This window comes from Heterocephalus glaber, unplaced genomic scaffold (assembly GCF_053883595.1).
Source record: "Heterocephalus glaber isolate CG9 unplaced genomic scaffold, H.glaber_assembly_v1.0 deba00000594, whole genome shotgun sequence".
NCBI classification, from domain to species: Eukaryota; Metazoa; Chordata; class Mammalia; order Rodentia; family Bathyergidae; genus Heterocephalus; species Heterocephalus glaber.
The window spans coordinates 2,300,204-2,323,626 of NW_028258151.1; the positions used below are offsets into that span (position 1 = coordinate 2,300,204).

Below are 23,423 nucleotides of genomic sequence, written 5' to 3' on the forward strand. Positions count from 1 at the left end.
ACATTTATAGCTAAGTGGATGCACATTGACGTGATACTCTTAAGTGAAACAAATTGGATATACATGTATAAATACTGAATAGTTTCTCTGGTGTGAGAAACTGAAAGTGTAAATAAGGACTAAATGTATAATAGGTAATGTGAAATAGGAAGAGAAGGGGCAAAGGGAAGGAAGTGGGAGGGCTAAGGGAAAGGATAGAAGGGAATGGGATTAATATGAGAAAATGGAAAAATAGGAACAAAATCTTTGTAAATAGGGAAGAATGGAGGGGTTGAAGGGAGGGCTGGGCAAGGGTGAAAAATAAGAACCAAGAGAGACTATGTAAAGGTGCAAATTTCCAATGATGAATGTCATTATATTGTATACCTAAAATGTACCAATGATTAGAATGAATAATCGATAATGCAAAATAGGAAGAAAAGGTCCAAAGGGGTAGGGGTAGTGGTAGGGGCAGGGGAAAGGAAAGAAGGGAAAGGAAAAATGCTGAGAAATGGAAAAAATGGAAATAAAGTCTTTGTAAATAGGGAAGGGTGGAGGGGGTAAAGGGATGGCTAGGAATGGGGACAAAATAAGAACCAAGATGCATCACGTAAAGGTACAATTCCCAATGAGAAATGTAATTGTGTTGTATACCTACAATGTACCAATAAAAGAATTTAATTAAAAAAAAAAGATACTGTGTTATCTGTAAAATGGTGTTTTTAGTCAGCCTTCAGGCTTTTAACAGAATAGTGGCCCATGTTTGAGAGCAGGGTTGTTAAGCTTTTTCTGCAGTCAACATTTTAGACTTTCTAGGTCATACAGTCTCTGCCACTGTTACTTAGCCTTGCTGTGTAGCGTAAAAGCAGCCTTGGACTCTACACACAAATAAGTTTGTATTCCAGTAAAACTTTATTTATAAAACCATACAGTGGTAATTTGGGCAAACCTATTATAGAGGCATATTTTACTGATTCTTGAACTATAAAGCTTGTTTTGTGCATTATTTCATCCTATATGATTAACTTGATAAAATAACCAAAGTTTCATCAAATAGCAAACTGACCTACCTTTTCCCCAGGAATTCCAGAAGCACCAAATTTGCCTTTATTACCAACTATACCCTAAAATATAGAAATGCTCATTAGAGGTTTTTCAAAGGACATATTAATTGCTAATGTCAAAGAGAGCTTTTTATTTCACAGATAAATTGCTCGTGTGCAGCTTCCTGCCTATTGTAGACATGTCACTAAGGTAGACTTAGTGACAATGTTTAACAAATTGTCAAAAAATAAATAAATATCTAAATAACAATCGGAACTAAGACTTGACATTATCTACACAGAATTATGTAATTCAACTTTGTCCTTTTCATTTATTAAAGGCAATAAATGACTCTATCATGATTACCAGAAATGAGTTTCAGTTCAAAGCTACTTCCTACTTGAAGTTTTTAATTCAAGTCAGTCAGGAAATTTCAGACCCTATGGTATCCAGTGGCAGGTACTGGACTTACCTACACATCCTCTAGGAAAAAACTTGAAGTTGGTTCAACCTAATTGTCAGCTTCCTTGCTTTTCTACCCACACTGCCAAGCAAGACAGGTAAACTTTACCCAACGAAGCCCGTGGGTCACCTCTAGCTGCCTTGATGGCGATATCAAAAATTTAGTCCAATGAATTTATTCTTGAAAGAGTGGAAGATAATATAAAATTTTTAAAAGTGTTGGTCTGTTAAAAAGGTTTGGTGGAGGGCTGGGGATGTAGCTCAGTGGCGCCATGCCTGCCTGACAAGCTGCAAGGTCCTGAGTTTGATCTGTGGTACCTCAAAAAAAAAAAAGTTTGGTGCGGATCAAGAAATATGCTACAACATTGTAAATATATAATGCTATTATAGTGAAATTATTTAATGTCAGATTAAAAGACACAAGTAAATTTCACCTTTAATTTCCTATAAATTATATGAGATTATAGCAGATTGGGTAAAATTTTGAAAAAGTCTAATCAACTAACTTATCATATTTAGTATGGGATTAGAAATGATGAAGAAACATTTCTTATATTTAGCCAAAGAAATCAGAAACATAAAATCTTACTTTTGTGGGGTTATTACCATGGAAAAGTATTCCTCCTTTTAAAAATGAATATATTTTAATTAAATCCTTTTTTTTACAGCTAATTCTACGGTTATTTATTGAAGCTACTGAACTGCAATCTGAGCAATGTCAGGTCGGAAGGAAAATAAGGAAAACTCACTACTGTTCTCACTGCTCAAAGTTGACTGGAGGATGGGAGAACTTGAAAGGGATCAATCCAAGTTTCTGAACAAAGACTCAAATAAATGGACTTATTCCATTTCAAATTGTTTTGATCTTCTCTCCATGAATATTAGTAAAAAGATTATTTCTTAAGGACAACACATTTTGGGAAATTAACTGGAGATGTAGAAGATAATACAAAAATAAACTCAAAAATTACTTCCCAAATAGAGTTCAGATATCACTCCTCTCCTAGGTTCAGGAACATTAAAATTGATCTTCCATTTTACAAAATTCCAAGGGAATTTTGATTTTGATTTGGGTGAAGATATTAGCAAAGGTCTTAAAGAACTGAGAAAGTAATGTGGTTGCTAAGTAATTAGGTTGCTAACTACACTTGCTCAGAAAAGGGAATTAAAAGATTCAGAAAATTATAATAATTTAGTCTGAATGAAAGTATTAATTATCTCAAATAATGTTATACAGAGTTTCATCCTGGACTAAGGGCATAGTTAGAATAGTTTGATTAGATGTCCTCATACAGAATACTGTTGACAAGTACGTACTTAAATGTAAGCAGCAGTATTTCAAACCACATTACTTTACAAGTTATCAGCTTGATAAAAACAAAAAACAGTAAATCATATAAATGAATCATCATTGTAGGGGTTAGAAACGTAGGAAAATGAAGAGAAAAATCAAGCCATGGCAAAACTTGTGGCTTCAAAATGTTTATGGTTCTTCATTAACTAATTGAAAATATCAAGCTAAAATTGATTGGATCAATATATGAATAGAACTTTTTAAAGGGGAAAGAGTAGAACAATAATAATATAATGCTGCTCTATCTTGTCTAGCTTTTCTTTGTAAATTGACTCTTTGCCTTGCTTGGTAGGCTTCTGGTTAATTGGAAAGTACAACTTACACGTTCTAGAAACAGCTGAGTTGATTATACTTTCCTCGAGGTACGGCATTCATTCATTCATTCGTTCATTCATTCATTCATATTTTTAAATTTCTAACATATTCTTCTATGTATGGAGCTCTTAGAACTCATATTCGAATGGGGAAACAGATGCATAAAGATGATGTGTCAGGTGGCAATAAAAGAGCTAAGGAAAGCAAGAAGACAGAGATAGAGATGAGATGGAGAAATGCTTTCTATAAGGACATACGAGAATAGATACCTTTATTATAAAGTTATTTTTTTGGTGCGCACTTCGGCAGCACATATACTAAAATATCATAAAGTTATTTTTTGAGAAAGAGCCTAAATGATACGGAGAGAGGCAAGTGGATATCTAGAATAACCTTTTAGGTATATGCAGCCTAGCGGGAAGGACTTGGAGCAGGAATAAGCAGGAGGAGAGGGTAGCATACAACATACGGAATAGGAAATAGCATAGGGAAAGCTCTGCACATGTGAAGACTTGCACCTTGGTGAGAAGTTTGGAGTTTCTCTTAAGGGAAATAGGAAATCAATAGTGGGTTTTGGCGCAGGTGGGACATGAAATACTTTCATTCAGAGTATTTGTCTAACTCAGTGTTTTTACACAAATAAAAGATGTGTTTTTTATAAAGTTATCACAAAGATCTTCAAAACTTAACACCTTGAGAAATATAGTAATGATAAAACATAATTGGTAAAGGTATTTGGAAGTTATAATCTCAAAACTTTTCCTCATTTTATCTCATTGCAGCAAATATGAAACATTCCAAGAGACACTATATCTTACAGATAATGAGAAAAAGTAATTATATGAGGTATGATCAAAATTAGAATGTGTTTCAATAAAATATTTATTACAGTAACTATCAGACACACAAGTTTAAATATTGTGTTCTCTTGTATAAAAATCCAAAGTATAAATAAGGAGCAAAATGGAGAATACATATTAGGAAGTAGGAAGACCTTGTTCAAACAGGAAAGGGAGTAAGAGATGGGGATAAAGCAAAGAAAAAAGAATTGAAGGAAAAACGGAAATAGAACTTTTGTAAATGGGGAGGGGAAGAAGGGTTAGAGGGAAGGGAAGGAAAGGAAAGAATAATAAAGAATTAAGATGTGCTATGTACTTGTACAAATCCCTCATGATGAATATGATCATGATGTACTGCAAACATGCACAAAGAAATAAAAGATAAAATATTTTAAAAATAAAATATCTATGGAAGGAAAACTTATTATAGTAAATGACACATTACCATTGATCTCCCCAGTACTTCCCCTTGTTGATCCTCTTATCCCATTGTTCTTGCTACTTTCTGAAGATGTTCTGGAAGTCCGGTCTTTGACTGCCTTTAGCTGCACTGTTGTGGTCCCTCAATGTCTTTAATCAAGTCTAAGCATTTATGTTTCCCAATCACTTTGACCTTGGGGAAGAGCCAGCAGTTGCACAGTGGCAGATATCTAGTGAATATGGTAGATGAGGACACCATGATATTTTTGACAGAAATTGCTGTAAATTTTTTTTTTTTGGTACCAGGGATCAAACTCAGTACCTTGACTTTGTGAGGCAGACACGGTGCCACTGAGCTAAATTCCTGGCTGCTGTAAATGTTTTGAATTGATTCCTGCATCAAGGCAGCCATAAAAAGACAAAGGAGGGCTTCCAGAACTGCTTCAGAAAGTGGAAAAAACAATGGAATAAATGTGTACACACAAAAAAGGAAAAGAATCAAGAGATGGGTAGAGGAGGAAGGGAGGGAAGGGATAAAGGATAAACAAAGGAATTAAGGTGTGTAGGTACAGGTATCAACTTCCCAGAAGGAAAGCATACATTATAAACTACACTCATCTAGTAATAACCTAAAATTTTTAAAAATAAAGAGTATTTTAAGGAGGATTAATGGCAATATGTCCTTTACTAAAATAATTTTTTAAATTTAAAGACACTAGCTTTTGGTCAGCTTTTGTACAGTTAATGAGAAAAAGTAAATTATAATAGTATCTGAATGGCTTGTAACCTAGATTATCTAAGTAAGGCAATGCAAGGAATCTTTTAAAAACCAGTACAGCCCCAGGCATGGTGGTGCATGCCTGTAATCCTAGCACTCAGGAGGCTGAGATAGGAGGATCACTGTGAGTTCGAGGGCAGCCTGAGCTACCCAGTGAATTCCAGGCCAGCCTGAACTACATAGTAAGACTCTGTCTCAAAAAAGCACACAAAAGAAAAGAAAAGAAAAAGAAAAAACAGTACACTCTATGCAGAAAAGATCAGGTAATGCTGTGAATAAAACAAACAAAGCTCAATATTCCTATAATTGATCTTTTGAAGAAATTACCAATTAACTATTCATATTTACTACAAGTAGCATATAACTAAAAATTTTTATAAGCAAAAACACCTAATCAATTGAAATTCTAAAGCACATGAAGATTGAAGATTTGATCAAGTCACATATGAAATTAAACTCAACCTGAAAGAATTAGCTCCATATCTCCTTCAATATGTGAGCAGTTACACTGTAGATAAGAAAGCATGGGAAACATTCATTGAATGTCACTCATGTACCATTTTCTGTTGTAAGTGCCTTATGACAGTACGTTGCACTGTACTCCATCTTTACAATTAACCACTGACTAGGATAATTAAGGATTATCTTCAAAGCCGCTCAAAGGTAGACAGGATTTGGTCCTACACGTTTCAAGCTCTAAGGTATTAATCTTCCCAAGTCACTGCCCTACCTCCCTTAAACAAATTTTCTTGGGCTTACAGATAAAAAGAAAAGATTTAGAATAATAACTAGTTCCCTTGGTAACTCTGCACTGTGGGTCATTTCATAAAATTCACCAGCTCCAATCACAAAATGACTTTCAATCATCAAGTTTTCAGCTATTTGGTGCACCTGTTCCAATAATGAAAGTTATATGCCAGAATCAAACACTGGGAAGAGCATTCTTTGTCCATTGTCCATTAGAGCTACAGGATTGTGTAGTGTGACAGGAACGGGAATAGACTCATCAACAACTCCTTAAAAGGATACAGGACACCCATGTTTATTACAAGGGCCACAAAAGTTGAAGGCATTTGGGGCCATAGTCACCTGTAGACAATGGTCACACTGGTTAATCAAATGCTGCTGTATATAGTGAAAAATTAAAGGAAGGATACTTAATTGTTTTGTTTTGTAGACTATTTTATCCCAGCTCTTTTTGCTTGCCCCTAAAATCTCTTGTCACTGTAAGTTTTGTTTATCTTGGAATTTAAAACAAACTTTAATATTTTGAAACTATATCATAGTCAGCTGGGTGTGAAGGTGCAAGTTTATAATCACAGCACTCAGGAGGCTTTGGAGTTGGAGGCAGAACTAGGCTATCCAGTGAGTTCACGTTCAGTCTGTACTGCATAGTGATTCTATGTCTCAGAAAATAAAGACAGGACTCCAGAGGTTTTTGTGAAACACGTTTTATAGATTTGACATACATTTTCTAATATTTATCATCATTTTAATCATCTTTATTGTTCATTCCTAGTCCTTTTTCTTTTTTTTTTTTTTTGGTACCGGGAAATCGAACTCGAGACCTTGTGCTTGCGTATCAGGTGGTGGAACCACTGAGCTAAATCCCCGGCACCCCCTAGTCCTTTTATTTCTGAGGAGTACACAGAATGTTTCTTAAATCATCCCAAGATTATAGACTCAATGAGAATAGGTCCTTTACTTTCTTATTACTGCTGTGGCTCCAGCATCCTGCTTATTTAAAAAAAATATTATTTAAAGTCTTCAATAAATAGGTTTTAATGAGTGAATCAAAAAATAGACATTTATATGTTATAGTAGGAGATATTCACTTAAATAGAGGAAAATGCGTCTTTAAAAGGTAACAGATTAATGACCAACACACACAGAATTGCTTCCTGCACCAGTTATCTTAAACACAGTAGAATGGGTCAATCGAAGAACAGGAAAGTGAAGTTAGGGAATGTGGATGTGGATCTATACCGCATCACAATCGCCAGCAATTTAGCCACACATGCTTTTCAGAGCACTTCTGTGTCGCAGTTCCCCTCCTGTACAGATCAGGAAGGTGGAGCTTTCAGAGACTGGGGGGCCTGACTGTTTTACACCGCTAACCAGAGAGGAGTTGGGATTAACGCAGAAATCACTTTACTCCGAGTCTTCTAACTGTGGTAGCTAGGGCACCTCACTTTGCCTGTACGTGGTTCGTCCAGCTGTGAGATGAGGATGAAAATATTCAAATCAACAAATGGGATCATACCAGACTAAAAAGCTTCTGTACAGCAAAAGAATCAATTAGTAGAGTGAAGAGACAACCTTCAGAATGAGGAAAAATTTTTGCCTGCTACCCCTCAGGTAGAGGACTAATATGGAGAATACATAAGGACTCTTTCCAAAATTAAACCTAAAATAAAGACCTAGTCAAGAAATGGGCAAGAGAAATGAATAGAGACTTTTCAGAGGAAAAAATACAAATGGTCCACAAATATATGAAAAAATGTTCAACATCCCTAACCATTAGAGAAATTCAAATTAAAACAATGCTAAGATTCCATCTTACTTCAGAAAAAATGGCAATCATTAAGAAATCAAATAATAACAAATGCTGGTGTGGCTATGGTGAAAAAGGGACTCTTTTTTTATTGTTGGTGGGAATATAAACTAGTATAGCCATTATGGAAGTCAGTATGGCAATTTCTTTTCTTTTTTTTTTTTTTTTTGGTACCGGGGATTGAACTTGGGTCCTTGTGCTTGAGGGGCAGGCGGTGGAACCACTGGGCTAAATCCCTGGCCCCAATATGGCAATTTCTCGAAGAACTAAAATCAGAAATTCTGTATGACCCAGCTATTTCCCCCTCTAGGTATCTTCCCCAAAGAGCTTAAGACAACATGGTACAGCAATACACGTGTACCAATGTTTATAGCAGCACCATTTGTAATAGATAAGTCCTAGAAGCAGCTTGTATATCCATCAACAGACACCTGGATAAAGAAAGTGTGATATCTACATATAAAGGAATACTATTCAGCTATAAAGAATGACAGGTTTGAAACATTTGTAGGAAAATGGATGCACCTGGAAAATATAATGTTGAGTAAAATAAACCAGACACACAAGCAATACCATGTGATATGTGTCATTTGAGTGGGGCAAGGCACAAAGAAAATGATAAAGGATAGATAAAAGGGGAAAAGGGGATGGATCTCTTGCAATACAAAAGTGGTCCAGAGGAACAAGTGTGAGAGGTGAGGAGGACAAGAAGGGGAAATAAGTAGAATAAAGATATGCTACATACAGGAACCTGATAACCTCAATGAATGTAATCACTGTATGCCATAACATGAGCTAAGATTAATAATATCAACAAGAATAGAAATCGGAATAGGGGAATTAGAAGAGGAGGGAGGGAGGAAGGAAGGGGGTTAAAAGAAAAAGCCATAGCATGTACAGGTACTCACTCCCCCAGGATGATTTTAAGCTCCATGCACTGCAAACCTGTACAGTACCAATAAAATTGTTTAAAAGTTAAAAGAAATAAAAATCAGGCTAATATTCTCTATGAAGTTATAAGGATAAATTATTACAAAGTGGAAAGTGCCCTGATCTCAGAACACAGATGAATAATACACAGGATTTTCCGAATACAGAGCAGACTTCAGAATAGACACTGGTTAGAGAAGAACACTGGTGTTCAGACCCAGACTTTACCTCAAGCTATGTGGCCAGGGACAATAGTTTAACCTCCCAATACCTCAGGTTTTCCATTTATAAAACTGCAACACTAACTCCTAAAATGAAGAGTATCACGAGGCTCAAACAAGGTAACATTTCTAAAGCACATGGCTTAGCACCTGGCGTGGGGTAAACACTATACAGCACTAATGCTACCTGTAATGATTTGTATACTTAGTTTGAAGTGGTCTTGAGATCACTTGTTTAATTATTTGTATTTTTCATATAGTGATACAAAGCAAAGGTTCCTGAAGAACTATGACTTAAATAATCATAAATACCCTGCTCTATCTACCTGCTGAGGGGCCGATGAGCCCCCACAAGCTTCAGTGGGCATTTCTTTTGAGAGTCAAACAACTGTCATTCTGTTGAAGCTTTGAAGAATCAGTCACCTGTCAAATACTAGACTCCTGCTTTTTAAAAAAAGAAGTCAAGATGGATTATGTAAAGAATTTAGAATCATGGACTTCCAATTAAAGGCATGAGAAAAATTAAAACCTATTTCACCTTGGAAAGATAAAAGAAACAGCCAACTCCTAACCTTAATGCAAATCAATTTACCTGATTAGTTAACAACAGACACGACTCCAAAGAATGAGAAACACTGCAGTTAGGTTTGAGGTGAAGAAACTTCTAAACGTGGGCTTTAGAATTACAGACTCAGAGCTCTGGCTTCCTTGGCATCTCATCCGTCACATCCATCCCAGGCACAGGGAAGTGAGATGCACATATCTTATAAGTCACCTCTGAACAAGCCGCTCTGTCCTCGCAGGATTTGTTGTTGTGTGTCTTACCTGCTCTCGTTTCTCTCCTTTCTGCCCAGGTGAACCAGCAGCTCCTGGCAATCCTGCTTCTCCCTGAGGACAAATAAATTTCTGTGTTAGTAAACATTCTGTCACACTGGCCTGAAGTCAGATTCGTGCACATGCACCCGGAAACTGGAAGGGAAACCTTTGCTCTCCCCCGAGCTATGCTTGTGGCCCCACAGGAAGCCTTTCTCTCTCTTCCACTGTCTCCAGCACCATCTGGTATCCTCTGTTCTGGGTGCCACAACAGCTAGAATGGGAGCTGCTCCCCTAGCTACTCTCAGCCACTCATACCCGCCAAAGGGGCTCACATAGGTCCATGGACCCAGTCTCGAGCAGGGCCTGTATCAGCACAGGTGAAACAGGTTATTTGAGCTGTTTAGAGAGAGACAGTTGTTGGAAATTGGGGCTACTAAAAAAATACAGTCATTCCTCAGGAAGGAAATACTATCTACAGTATTTACTTTGTGTCTGTTGAAGAGTAGACCCTGCATTTCCTTCAATTCTGAATTCCCAGATCTGTAGCCCATTCCTGGCATATTAAATACTCAATATTTGCCTCTATTGAGGTGGCTTCTCCCTTCCCGTTGTTATTGATTCTAATTTGCATCCTGGAAGAAAGATCACATGGACTCAGGAACTATCTGGCTAGAAATCCAGGAAGACCCTTTCTGTAACCCACTCTGGGACTGCGGAGCTCAGGAATTTGATTCAACCAGCACAAAGGACACACACTGTTTCCGAGAGGGAGGTGATAGCCATGAAATGTCTTCCCACGGGCACAGACTGGAGCTGGCCTACCTTGCTTGGAACGCATGGGCACAGGTCTGGAAGCTCTGGCTCTGCAGGCAGGTATGCAGACATTTCACCAGCGTGCGCGGTTACTGATGACGATGCCAAATTTCCAAAGATGTCCTGGTCTGGGCACTAACACCCAAAAAGAGAAGTTAGAGAATGGGATCAGTTCCAAATGCTGGCTCACACCAAACCAGGGAGGATTGGTTGCCTGCATGAACGTCCTTCTTATCAATCAAACATTGGTTTCACCTGTGCGTGCGAGTTAGCCGGCCTCTGAGCTTCCAGTGTGTTTCATTCCACTAACACACACAAGGAATGTATTAAAACTAATGATTTTAGTGACGTTCTAAAGCTACAGGAGGTGATTCGTGACAGGTACAGCAATGCTTTTCATTATATCATTTTTGCAACAATTAATTTCTATAAACAATATGTGAATACCTATTTTGGGGACAGAAATTAGAGTAAAATTGTGTAATTTAAATCTGTAAAGCATAGTTAGTTCATTAAGACAATTGTACAGGTATGTAAAGTAGAAAATAATTTCTTTGTGCACTCTAAAATTATATTTAATTAAAATACACCATATTTTAGTCCACTGTCCTTTAAAGATGTTAAATAAGTCTTCAGTGCAACATATAAGTATTGAATGTAGCATTTATATAATAACTGTAGAGCATACTGGGAATGAAGTGAAATTTGGTTATAAAGAAATGAACTTTTTTTCCTTAAAATGTTAATCCAGATGGAGATTCTGAAGAGGATATAAATACATCTTTTCTTCTTAATATCATGTATCAAGCCTATCACCATGATTAACTAAGAATTTAAAGTTTTATGAAGGGAAAGTATTCAGGGAAAATGTTCACATATTACTTTGCATACTACATATATAATACTGCACAGGAAGGTATTTTCAGGATGCAAAACTAAAATATTGTCAATGGTTATCTGAGGCCCATGGTTGAAATTAACTTCCTTTTTTTGGATTTGGTGGTATTTTCCAAGTTTTCTAAAATAAATATGCATAATTTTTATAACAAAAATTGTTTTGAAAAATATTTGGATAATACTTTAAGGCTTGTGATAACAATAAAAACTATAACAAAATTAGCACCCAGAAATACTGTAACTAATCTGTTTTTACCACTAGCTCTTTCATACTCACTCTTTTTAGATTTAGTGATTATTTAGTTATAAGTTTCCCGGTCCAAAAATATAAAAACCATATTCAATAATAATGATTATTACCAAAACAGTTCTTATTTTCCAACCAGTTTTTGCCCCATAGATTCCCAGTCAAATAACTTGGATATTTGAGCATTTAAATAGGGGATTTAAATTATTTGAAAATTATTTCTTAGGCTTCACTGTAAAACTGCCTCACCGGAAGTGTTGTCTAAAGACAATTTAAGCACTCAAGTAAGCACTCTGGCTCTCATAAAAACTTCTGGTTTTGATTTTACTTGTTCAGTAAATTAGCCCTTGAAATTGTAGTCATGTTTCTCATTTATTTTCAACAAATGTTGCTGTCCTTTTCTTTGTATTTGTTCCTCATTCTTTCTATGTCTTGGTATCATAAAACTTGACCACTTCAGAAATGGAAAATTTAATTTAAAGAAGAAACATGTTCACAGATGATCTTGGGTAAATTTCATTGTTGAAATGCTCTGTAAAGCATTAACACCAAAAACATGTGTTTTGAATTTGAAATTCCAGGACAAAATTCAATTTACAAAAACATACACTAAAATTTTCTGATTTCAATACATTTTGAAAAAAGAAAAGAAGGAAGAAATAAAAGCACACAGTTGTATTAAAAGAACAACAAATGCTTTATATAGCTTTAATATAATTATTTATCTTCCAAACTATACATTCCTATTGGTAAAATCTAGCATGTTTTTATTTCCTGCTAATTACTAAATGAAATGTGACATCACTTCCCCCAAATAAATACCAGTATGAAAAAAATAGTGTTTGCTTTTTTCCTACATTTGGGGGATGAAATAATTTTCAAATAATCCTTTTAAAACATGCTAAAACATTTTTTTGTTTACAATATGTGAAGTCAGTCACTGTTCTAAATTCCTAAACCACTTCATCCAATCAATTACCTGTATTTCTTTACATAGTTTTCTCATAATTCAGCTTAAAAATACCTATTATATAATGACACAGTACAATGATTATTGATCAAAAATACATTATATAAATCAAAACATCATTCTGTTATTTTTAAGTAGCACAAAATATTATTTTAAGAGCTCTTACATCAAAAAAGCATATTTAAAAAACTTTTGTAAAATTAATATCGTCAAGATTTAAAAGTGTGGCTCCAGGAAGTCTAGGCATTTCAAGTCTGTAGATCGGCATTCTAAATTATCTTTTTAGATATTTATAGAAAGATATTTGGCTGGCTTTCATTTTCCTTGGAATGAGAGCCATAAACTGGTTTGGAGATGTGTTTTATAGAGCCAAGTTACATAAGCAAAACATAAAATATTTTAAACAGTTATCTATGCTTTATGTCACCTGGGTACATTCTTATTCTACTACCTAAAGTACAAAGGAGAAGTCATGATGTATTTTAAATTATAAATTATAGATTAAATTTTCATGTAATTTTCTTTGGCAAGTATAGAATTCTTAAGAAATCTAAGATTTAAAGAAAAAACATTTTAGCATTTTTTTATCGTTTACTTTTCATATATTTCACTTTGGTAAGTTTTTAAAAATTACTTTCTTTCAAATACCTTTCTTTAATAGTTGACAAAGTCAACAAATCAAGAAATAATGCTTTGGCTAGCTTCTTGAACAGAGCACTAGAAATTAAAAAAATATAAAGGTAAAACTTTTCTCTCTGAATCTAAATGCACTTGAATGATTTAAAATAAATGATTATATCACATAAGATGACACATTACAATTAGGATGAGAAGTATAGGAAGTAATGAATTCAGAATTTTTCTGGGAATGAAATATGGCTATAGTAAAGTAATAGCTGTGCAGTTAGTATATTAGCTTTCCTGATGCTGGGACAAATTACCTGACACCCACTACTTAAAGAAGGATAGGTTTATTTGATTCATGAATTTAAAAGATCCAGTCCATAGTCAGCTGGCTCCAAGGTAGGAATATCATTGCAGAAAGGACATGGCATAACAAAGCTGCTTAGTTCATGGTGGCTGGGAAGCAGAGCAGGGAACAGTGCCAGGGAGGAAGGAGCCAGGGCCCATACATAGTTTCCAAGGTCATGCTTCCATAGCCCACCCAGACAAAGCCAAAAATATGCTTTACTAATTGCTCAGGCAGCTCCCAACTCAATCAAGTGGACAATTAAACTGACTGAACTATCATATTCCATCCATTGTCAGTTGACACCAAAACACACCTCATTAAACTATAATCTCCAAATAAACACAATAATAAGTAAACAATTCCATTTAACATGATACAAGTATCTCTTGTACAACCAAAAATAGAACAATCCCTTCCCCAAAGTCTCAACAGTTTCAGAATTTTTCAAAAGTCCAAGTCTCTTCTGGGACTTGAAGCAAACTCTTATTTGTCAATCTCTTTAGAAATCAAAAACAAGGTCCATAGTCACAAGTTACAGGATAAACATTCACATTCCAGAAGGGAGATAGAAAAGAATAGGACTAAAGCAAGACCAAAACCAGCCTGGCAAACCTTAAACCCTATAGCTCCATGTTTGTATCTGAGGCACACAGTGGTGAAATGTGAGTTTCAGAAGGCTTGAGTAGGCCCATCCCCATGGCTTTGTTTGTTGCAGCCCAAATGGTTTTCTCTTATGCTGGCTCTACTTGATTCCAGTGTGCAGCCTTCCTTGGCAGAAGTTACATATTGCTAGTATCTCTAACTTCCTGGGTTTTCCACTGTACCTTCAGCTTCACTCACACAGCTTCATGCACCTGCCTCTGCAGGGCTCTTTGCCTGGCTTCCCAGACTTTCCTCTGAAATCTGGGTGGAAGCTTTCATGACTACACAACTCTTGCATTCTGTATGCTAGCAAAACCAGAATCTCATGAACAGTGCCAAGGTCTGCTGTCAGTGGGACCAGTAGTTAGGCTCCTTGGACCATAGCTGCTGTGGTCTCTTAGTGCCTGGATGACTGAGAATGGTAACACGAATCTCAGGCCACCAATTTCCTGGGGAGCTCTTCAGGAGCTTGAGTCCCAGGGACTCTTCTCAAATGAAAGGTTGATACTCTTGTGCCCTTCACCCTGCCATGGGTGGGATCTTGCTGATTTCTGAGATGTTCTCAAGGCACTTTTCCTCTTGTCCTCTCTTTTTAATGGCACTAACCTCTTCAGCAATCATACCTCCTTTTGCCCCAACCTTATACATGTTTCCTTTTGAATAAAAATTTAAGTTTTTCAACATTTTATGCTCTGGTTTTTGTTCTCAACTCTCATTGTCCATCTGGCTAAAACCAACCAGCAGTACTCATGCCACAGCCTGAATGTTGGGCTGCCCTGCAATTTCCTCCACCAGATAAATTAGTCTAGTGCCCTTAATCTTAAGTCTCCTAAAAAGTCTAAGGACATAAACAAGATGTAGACACGTTTCTTTTTTTTGCCAGAATGTTACACATGGCCTTTAGTCCAATTCCCAACAGAATTCTTCTCCTCACCAGAAACCTAAGCCTGGCCTTTACTGCATTCATAACAGCACTGTGGTCTTCTGTGCTTCTACGGCATTCTAGGCCATATCTCCGAACCTTTTCAAACTCCATCTACATACCAGGGTCAAAGGCTTCTGAACCATATGGTCAGGTACTGTATAGTCACAGCAATGACCCCTCTCCTGGATATCAATTTCTGTATAGTCAGCTTATCCATTGCTGGGACAAATGATCTGAAATCCACAATTTAAATGAGGAGAGTTTAAATTTGGCTTAAAGATTTGGGGTATCCAATCCATGGCAGGTTGGTTCCAAGACAGAAACATCATGGAAGAAGAGCTTGGATGAACTAAGATCACACCCACAAGAAAGCCGAGTAGGGGAACAGCACAAGTAAGGAGAGGGCCAGGGGCCATATGTTGTCACACCTTCATGTCCCAGCTAGACATAGCCAGAAGTGTGCTCTGCTCTTCCGCTAGTTGGCTCCCAAGTCAGATAGGTTGACAATTAAGCTTAACATCAGAGCTAGGTTGGGAATACTTAGAATGAGAGGCTTAAGGAACTAGACTCATGTTTTGTTGCCAAGAGAACATCATCTAAAGCTGTGAGGAAAAAGTGAGTAGAGAGATTTATCTATGTTTCTTAGCCCTATTCCTTAGGGCAGCCACTAGACAATCAGTGTTTTTGAATAATAAATATTTGCTGGAAGAAAGTAAATGAATATAGAAAGCAGTGATTCAGAGACTTATTCTGGTTATGCTGCTAAGAAAAAGGACAGGAGATGGGAAAGGCAATGGATATGAGGCGGCAAAAGTCCAGGCATGAAGTGAAGAGTCACTTCAGCAGTAATAGGAGAAAGGAAGGTGGAGATGAAAATGTATCACAAAGGAAAACTAGACAGGCTGGTAGACAGGCCAGTAAGGTGTGGAGGAGTGTGGAGAGCGGTGTTAGCCAAAGAGGCTCTATTTTGAATCTTACCCTCCATTGTATAGAGTAAGGAGACTATGTTATAAGGAACGGCGTCCTTGCCGAATTAGATTGCCCTGGAACGTGATGAACGTTCTGTAGTTCTGTAAGCCTGAGAAACAAGGAAGCCCATGAGGGTGGGGAATTCCCAAAGAACTAGAAAACAAGGAAGCAGGTGTCTCTGGATAAGGGTCATGATTAACAACCAAACTCACCGGGGAATAAAAGGAGAGTGAAAAGCGTGGGCTCTCTCCCCTCTCCCCTCGCCCCTCTCCCTCCTCTCTCCTCTCTCCTCTCTCCCCTCTCCCCTCTCCCCTCTCCCCTCTCCCTCTCCCCTCTCCCCTCTCCCCTCTCCCCTCTCCCCTCTCCCCTCTCCCCTCTCCCCTCCCCCCTCTCCCCCCTCTCCCCCCTCTCCCCTCTCCCCCCTCTCCCCCCTCTCCCCCCTCTCCCCCCTCTCCCCCCTCCCCCCTCTCCCCCCTCTCCCCCCTCTCCCCTCTCTCTGAAAGGCTCCCGACTCTATCTCTGTGTCTTTCTTTCTGCATCTTTCTTTTGCTTCATCCTCACTCCCCTATTCAGGTACTGTTCCACAAGTGACAGCGGCGGGCTCCGTCAGTAAGCGAAATGAGTGAGAATAAGGTGTAATAATAGATTTTAAATGTCTTTACGTAGAAAATGATTTTACTACTGTCAGAACATAGGAGAAAGGTATAAATTCTCTTTTAGTTATGAAGAGTCCAAAGTGAGGGACATATGTCCCCAAAATTCACCTTGAAATTCTGGAATTAAAGATCTCAAAACTAGGAGAAAGCACTAAGAAGGCTTCCTTACTTGGAATAAATTACTCACCTGGCTTCACCAGATGATATCCAGTATTGCCCTTCACTTGGACCCCACAGACTATGCAACTGAAAGATAACTGGCATTATCTTCATTTTCACATGGCAAGAAAATTAAGTTACCTTAGTAGTGGATATTTCACAACATGATTCTTGAGCAATGAAGTTTGTATTACAGTAGATTTTAAGTTGGTGAAGTTCAATCTGTTAAAAAATCAGTAGAAAGTACATTGTTAGATTTTTTTGAGAGTCAAGATTTAGGCAGTTAAGAACTATGGTAATTAGAATGAAAAGGAAACAATATAAATTAGTTAATTTTATGTAATTTAGGATTTGTTATTTTATGGACTTCTTGGGAAGTAAATTCAGAGTGAGAGGTAGACCTATAGATAAAGGAAATTAGGTAATGAAAACTACTGCAAAACTTATGTAATTGTTTCAAACAATAAAAAAGTATTTAATTAAAAGGAGTTTTATGCACCACAATAAAGTATGCACATAAAATGAGAACATTTCAACATAAAAAAAAATTGAAGAAAAAGCAAAGTCAAAGATATGAGAATATGATGGAAGGATTTTATCTGTACTTCCATACCTCTTTTTTTGAGGCAATTAAACAATTCTCAATAAGGAAAAAGAATATGTATTTAGTTTCTTCTCTGTGTTTCATAAATTCTGTCTAAAAATGAGTGGTTTTTATATCATATTAGAATATTCCTGAACAATATTTATAATCATTTACAAAGTAATTGATTCTATTTGCTTAGATGCATATTTTTTGGCATTTTGACATGAAATTAGAAGTACTTCAAGGAAAGTATAATTTTGTCCTTTAATGAGAGATCAAACAATTCTCTAAGAAGAAGTAAATAATACTATTAATAAAATGTCAAAATGATAAATACTTAAACAGCTATTTGAACTTCTTAGGCACTGAAATGTATTAAATAAGGCTTTTTATCCCTAGGTATTGAGTGGAACCTTGAAATTAATTTGTGGTTGCAAATTTTTGAGTTTAATTAATAACTAATTGTATGATATTTGATGTATAACATAAGTTGGAATCTCTCTCCCCTCCTCCTCCCCCTTTTTCTCTTTCTCCTTCTCTATCTCTTTATTTTCCCAATGTAACAGAGCTAGCATTACTTTGAAGTTAATCAATAAGTACTTTCCACAGAAAGTTCAAATTGTTAGCTGTGAATCTCGGCACACACACAGCCACACACACAGAGGAAGGAAAAAAGGTATGACTTTACGCTAAGATAAACAAAATCAATTTGGTTCCTAGAAAGTCTTCAGAGATCCAAATACCTTGCAGGCACTGTAATGAAAAACTCTGACACTAAGTGACATTTAATGATTTTTCTTTGGTAACTTTTCACAAAGTTATTGCGGTTAGCTTTTATTTATAAAGTTTAAATACACTGTCTTAAATATCATAATGAAATACTGGCAGTAACATGTAAAGAATGGAGAATGTTGTGTAAAGAGCAACATTAATTGGAGAGTCCAGTTAATATTTCTCTTAACTAAAATTTATCTCATCATTGTTATCAAAGTAGCCAAAAATATTGAAATCCTATTGTGTGCCATTCACTGTGTTAGGTCTTACATGTAAGTTATTATACTTAGCTAAAGATAGATTATCAGTTTTTGAGGGATTAGAAATGAGTATTCCTCATATTGAAATTACAATTTAATTTACTTGTGCTTTCATTATTGATACCTTAGAATCCTTTATTGATACAATGTTTTAGAAAGAGAATATTCATAGCCAAGTTTATACTGACTCTTGTCAAACTGAAGATTTGTTTCTTTTAAAAATTATTTTTTATCAGTTTTGTCACCTCTTTCTCACAAAAGCACACAGATAGAATATGTAATATAGGACCCAATTATTAGAATGATTTTTTTCAGTAACATGCATCTCAAAAAAAACATTGTCACACTACAACATATCTGTAATTTTTACAGAACATATTTGAAGATGATGAAAAATTAGTAAACTTAAAGTTTTAGAAGGACTAAGAATCTTTTAAATATATGTGTATTTTGTTTGTTTAATTCAAATGGTGACTTCCTCATGATATACTTTCAATTTTATCCTCAAATGAACTAAGAATCCACATTAAAGAATGGAATCACTGTAACAATGCATATAATTTTTACTATTGCCCTTTTATGAAGATGTGTCTGATATTCTTCAGCTTTAAATTCTGAGACCAACTCTCATTCCTTGAAAAGTGAACGTGACACAGGACACAGAACATTTGACTTTTAGAGGTAAAGCTCCAAGGCTGGTTCCCACTCATGCCTTTCTTCCTGCCACTCTCATTTCCACAAACTTAGCTCAGTTTCCTCGTGAGTTCTTCCAGGTCCTCTGAAACCAGAGAACACCTTGCTCTTATTAGTCCTATAGGAGTCCAGATTCCAACCCTGAACTCTGGTGCCCCAAGCAGGTGCTACTGTCCCTCCCCTGAACTGTGGGGCGGAGTCCCTGGAGCTGCCTTGCCCCTACCTGTTCTCCCTACTCCTCAAGCTCATGTCTCAGAGGCCACACTGCTGGCTCCTGCTGCCTCCATGGGCATTTGAAGAGTGCGTTCTGAGAGGTCTGTTCAGTACTGTTGTTACGACTACTACTATTATTATTAGCACCCACCATTTACTGACAGATTGGAATCCTTCCCTTAGCCTTTGTGATTTTTGAAAACAGAAAAAGTCTGTGTTCTTTTTTTTCTCGCCTTCTTATGCCAGTGTCTAGTCCTGAATAGATAAATGGATGCACAGAAAACTGAGCATACATTCCTTACTCACTATGGTGTAGACCTTGCATGATTACAACTAGGAACTTCATCAGTTCTATCTTAATTGAGGGTACCAAGGCTTGGATGAATGAACACCTACATAGATAAATTAACAGGAGATAACAAGTTAAGCAGCTGAGCTAGGTTTTAAACCCTCATCTGTCTGACACCCAAGCCAGCTCGATCACCCTGATGCCAGTGAGGACTTGTTCTCAGTGTGTGCTGCTTCTTCCCAGTCCTGTTTTGCTGGTCATTCCTGAGCCCTAGCGATGTTACAATGATTTTTCTCTCTCACTCTCTGCAGAAAATACTTCAAAAAACAATTCTTTAAAAATACATATATTAATATGAGTTACAGGCTGGAATCTGGAAAGAAGCCATATATGGATTATGTTTAAAACTATAGGAAGAGATGTAGATAGAGACTAGGCTGGAGCTCATCAGTGGGTTGGGAAGGAAGAGTCACTGAGATCAAAGGAGAGAAGGGTGTGTTTCCAGAAGAAGCACACAAAACTATCTACAGTACACAGTACTTGATACTGTGATAAATGACTGTTACGGTTTTATGTACTTACCATGACATGCTATGCTTTTCATCCTTTAGAGCATAATCCTACTTATAAAAAAGAGTTTCCTGTAAAACAGTGTGCTGCTATGTCAGTGGTAGCTGCATGTATCTCATGTTTAACTATGTATTTGGATAATATCAAGGAGCCATCACAGATGATTGACGTTTACCTTCTCAGTTTGCTCTTAGAAGTTGAACTCCGTGTGGTACTTTGCGATCCCCTCAGATGAAATTGCCTAATAACATATTTCTCAAATTACATTTCCATCATGTGACACATGACTGTATTGAAATTTACATTTAAAAAATTTGGCCTATGTGGAGTCTACTAGCTAATTAGAATTTTTTTTTCAGACTACTAATTGTTTAATATTAGTTTTGAAAATTTTTCTAAAACAAATCACATCCTTTGATGTCTTGTTAATGCTTGAGATTTTTTAAAAATTATATGGAAAAATGTTTAAATACTTTTCAATTTTGCTTTGGTTGAGTGCTATTATATTTGAATACTATTATAGTTTTTTCCCTTGCATTGCTTTTCTTTGAACAATTTTAATTTTTGTATATGTGTGTGTTTAGTGAATGATAATAAAGTTATATATTTTTATTTTAAAAACCCATATATTTAGAAATAATAAGTTGGCCAAATAACGTTTGCACAAAGCCATATTTTTAAAATAAAGTTGAGGTAGTAAGTCATTTTTTGTTAACAAAATTGGCATTTTTATTTGGTGAACTGCATTCAGAGTTTGGGTATTTTCCTATCATTGCACCCACAAGAAAATGTGTAGTCATCCAAACTAGATATTTCTCATTTTTATAAGATTATGGGCTTTGTTTTCTAGGGAGATTAATAATAAGTCTACATCTTAGCTTCAAATGTAATTTGTAAAGGCCTTTCTCATCTGCAAGACTTTCCTGCCAATTTTCCTCATCCAAATGACCCATTGATATGTTTTAATGATTGCATTTCCTTTCTATAGAACCCTGAAAACCCAAGTTTATAAAAAATAGTCTGAATACAAAGCAATTGCTATTGTGTGGAAGAATAAATGAAAACAGATAATCTGGAATCATTTAAAGTTCATCTTTTTCCAGTCATTCCTATTCAAAACATATGGGTTTAGACCAAGGTTACATTTTGCATTATATTTTCTATTTTTACTGAAATTTACTTCTAGAAATCTTATTTTTAAAGGCATGATCAAATTCTTTTAAATGTACTTACTGGAGAAAATGAGTGAAAAGAGAGAAGATAACGTGAAAGTATCATTGGAAAGGAATGGCTATCCTTTACACATTTGATGACAAATTAAACAGTGACTAGAAGGGGCTCCACTAGAGATAAATTAAAGGAAGAAGCTTTTAAGAAAATACTTTGTTTTAACTTAGTGGCACTGGCTCTCCTATAAAACTACCCTTAGAACTTACATCCACAGGCTTGCCGTCTGAAGCTCGCGCAGCAATAACTGTCCTTCCCTGAAAATCAACAGGGTCCTTCTCGTCGGTCTGCCGACTTGCAGTTAAATTACAGTCCATATAGAGTGAAATGGCCCGAGATTGTACATCAATGCCGAGTTTATGCCACTGACGATCAAACAAAGGACGCAGTTCTCGATTTTTAAAAACGTAGTTCAACACATCTCCCTCAGAAGCTTGGAACATAAATTCCACGACCTTCTTTGTGCCATCAACTACTATAGAAATCTGCAAAAATACAAGTTATCTTTCAATGTTTAAATTGTTTAAAAATCTATGCTCAAAATTATTAAAGGTCCCTAATATAAGCCTAAAATGCATGATTACAAGTGAAACATTAATACAATATTTTAGATAACACCTGTATTTGCTAACATAAAAGAATAACTAACCCCCAGCTGTACACAGTCTCTTTTACATGGAGCATTGTGATGAATGTAATACGACTCTACTTGAGAGAGGGTCTAAGAGTGTGCATGTGTATATAGACTGTATTAATTACTTTATATAATTTTATAATATGTGACATATTTTATATTAATAAATTGTAAATATATAATATAATTTTTATAATTTTAAGTAATACCACATAAATTAATTTATATACAAAACATAAGTTTATATATAAATTATTGTTCTGGAAGAGTAATTCAAGAATCCAAGGTTACAGTTGGGTATGGTGGTGTACACCTGTGATCTCAGAACCTGGGAGGCTGAGGAAGAAGAATCGCCACAAGTTTGAGGCCAGCCTGGGCCACATAAGTGAGTTCAAGGCCAGCCTGAACTACATAGTAAGACTCTATCTCCAAAAATTAATAAATAGGATAAAACAAAAGAAGAATTCAAGGTTACCAATTTAAAATAAGAAAATGTTTCTTTTTGCAGGGGATGGAGATCAACTTCTTAACCTTTGATGATTTACATGCAAAGAAAATATATTTGATACACACTTTTAATTCAATTCATCTTCCTATCATAACATTGTGACTGCATGAACAGATAAAATGATTGACAATATTAAAAACATTTCAATAAAAATGTATAAAAATAAACACAAATGCATGATGTTAAGAAGTAATCTAGAGATTTGAGGCATCTACGTGCCCTCTTTTCATTTCAAATGCCATTTCTCCACCAAGATTTCCTGGATTCCTGCTCTCTCTGTCTCTTAACTTTGATGGGATATCCTTTTTATATTCTTATAGTCCCCACCCAATGCCATGTTATTGTGCTGTTATATTGTTCTGCTAAAAATGTCTTACCCTTACACTTTATGCTCCTTAAGAATAGTTCTGTTCTTTAAATCTCTTATCTTGTTCCATAGATTTTATTGATGTAATAAATATGTCTCACCTCTTAATTCACCAAGGATTGTCAGGTGAAACAATGAACTTCTGTAAAAGTAATATATAACATCAAAGTTGATAGGAGGTTAAAAAGCTACTAGTGAGGTGGAGATAGTGAAGGAAATACAGTCCCAGGCTCTTCAGCCAAAATATGAATCTTGAAGTTAAAAAAAATAGCCATCTCACCCACCAGACTCCCATAGATCTCAGCAAGATCATCTTAATTATAACACTTGCATTTCCCT

The 23,423-nt window shown here is 36.0% G+C and overlaps 1 protein-coding gene across 4 annotated transcripts in view; it reads right to left on the reverse strand.

Moving 5' to 3' along the window:
* Nucleotides 1-23,423, reverse strand: part of Col19a1 (collagen type XIX alpha 1 chain) — a 349,367-nt gene that overhangs the window by 257,647 nt on the left and 68,297 nt on the right. For all 4 annotated transcript variants that reach the window (XM_087205147.1, XM_087205146.1, XM_087205145.1 and 1 more), the window contains 4 exons: nt 21,785-22,060; nt 17,105-17,185; nt 10,535-10,660; nt 9,722-9,784 (listed from right to left, as the gene is read on the reverse strand). In XM_087205147.1, coding sequence (XP_087061273.1) covers nt 9,722-9,784; nt 10,535-10,660; nt 17,105-17,185; nt 21,785-22,060 — 546 coding nt within the window. The remainder of the gene's footprint in view (nt 1-9,721; nt 9,785-10,534; nt 10,661-17,104; nt 17,186-21,784; nt 22,061-23,423) is intronic.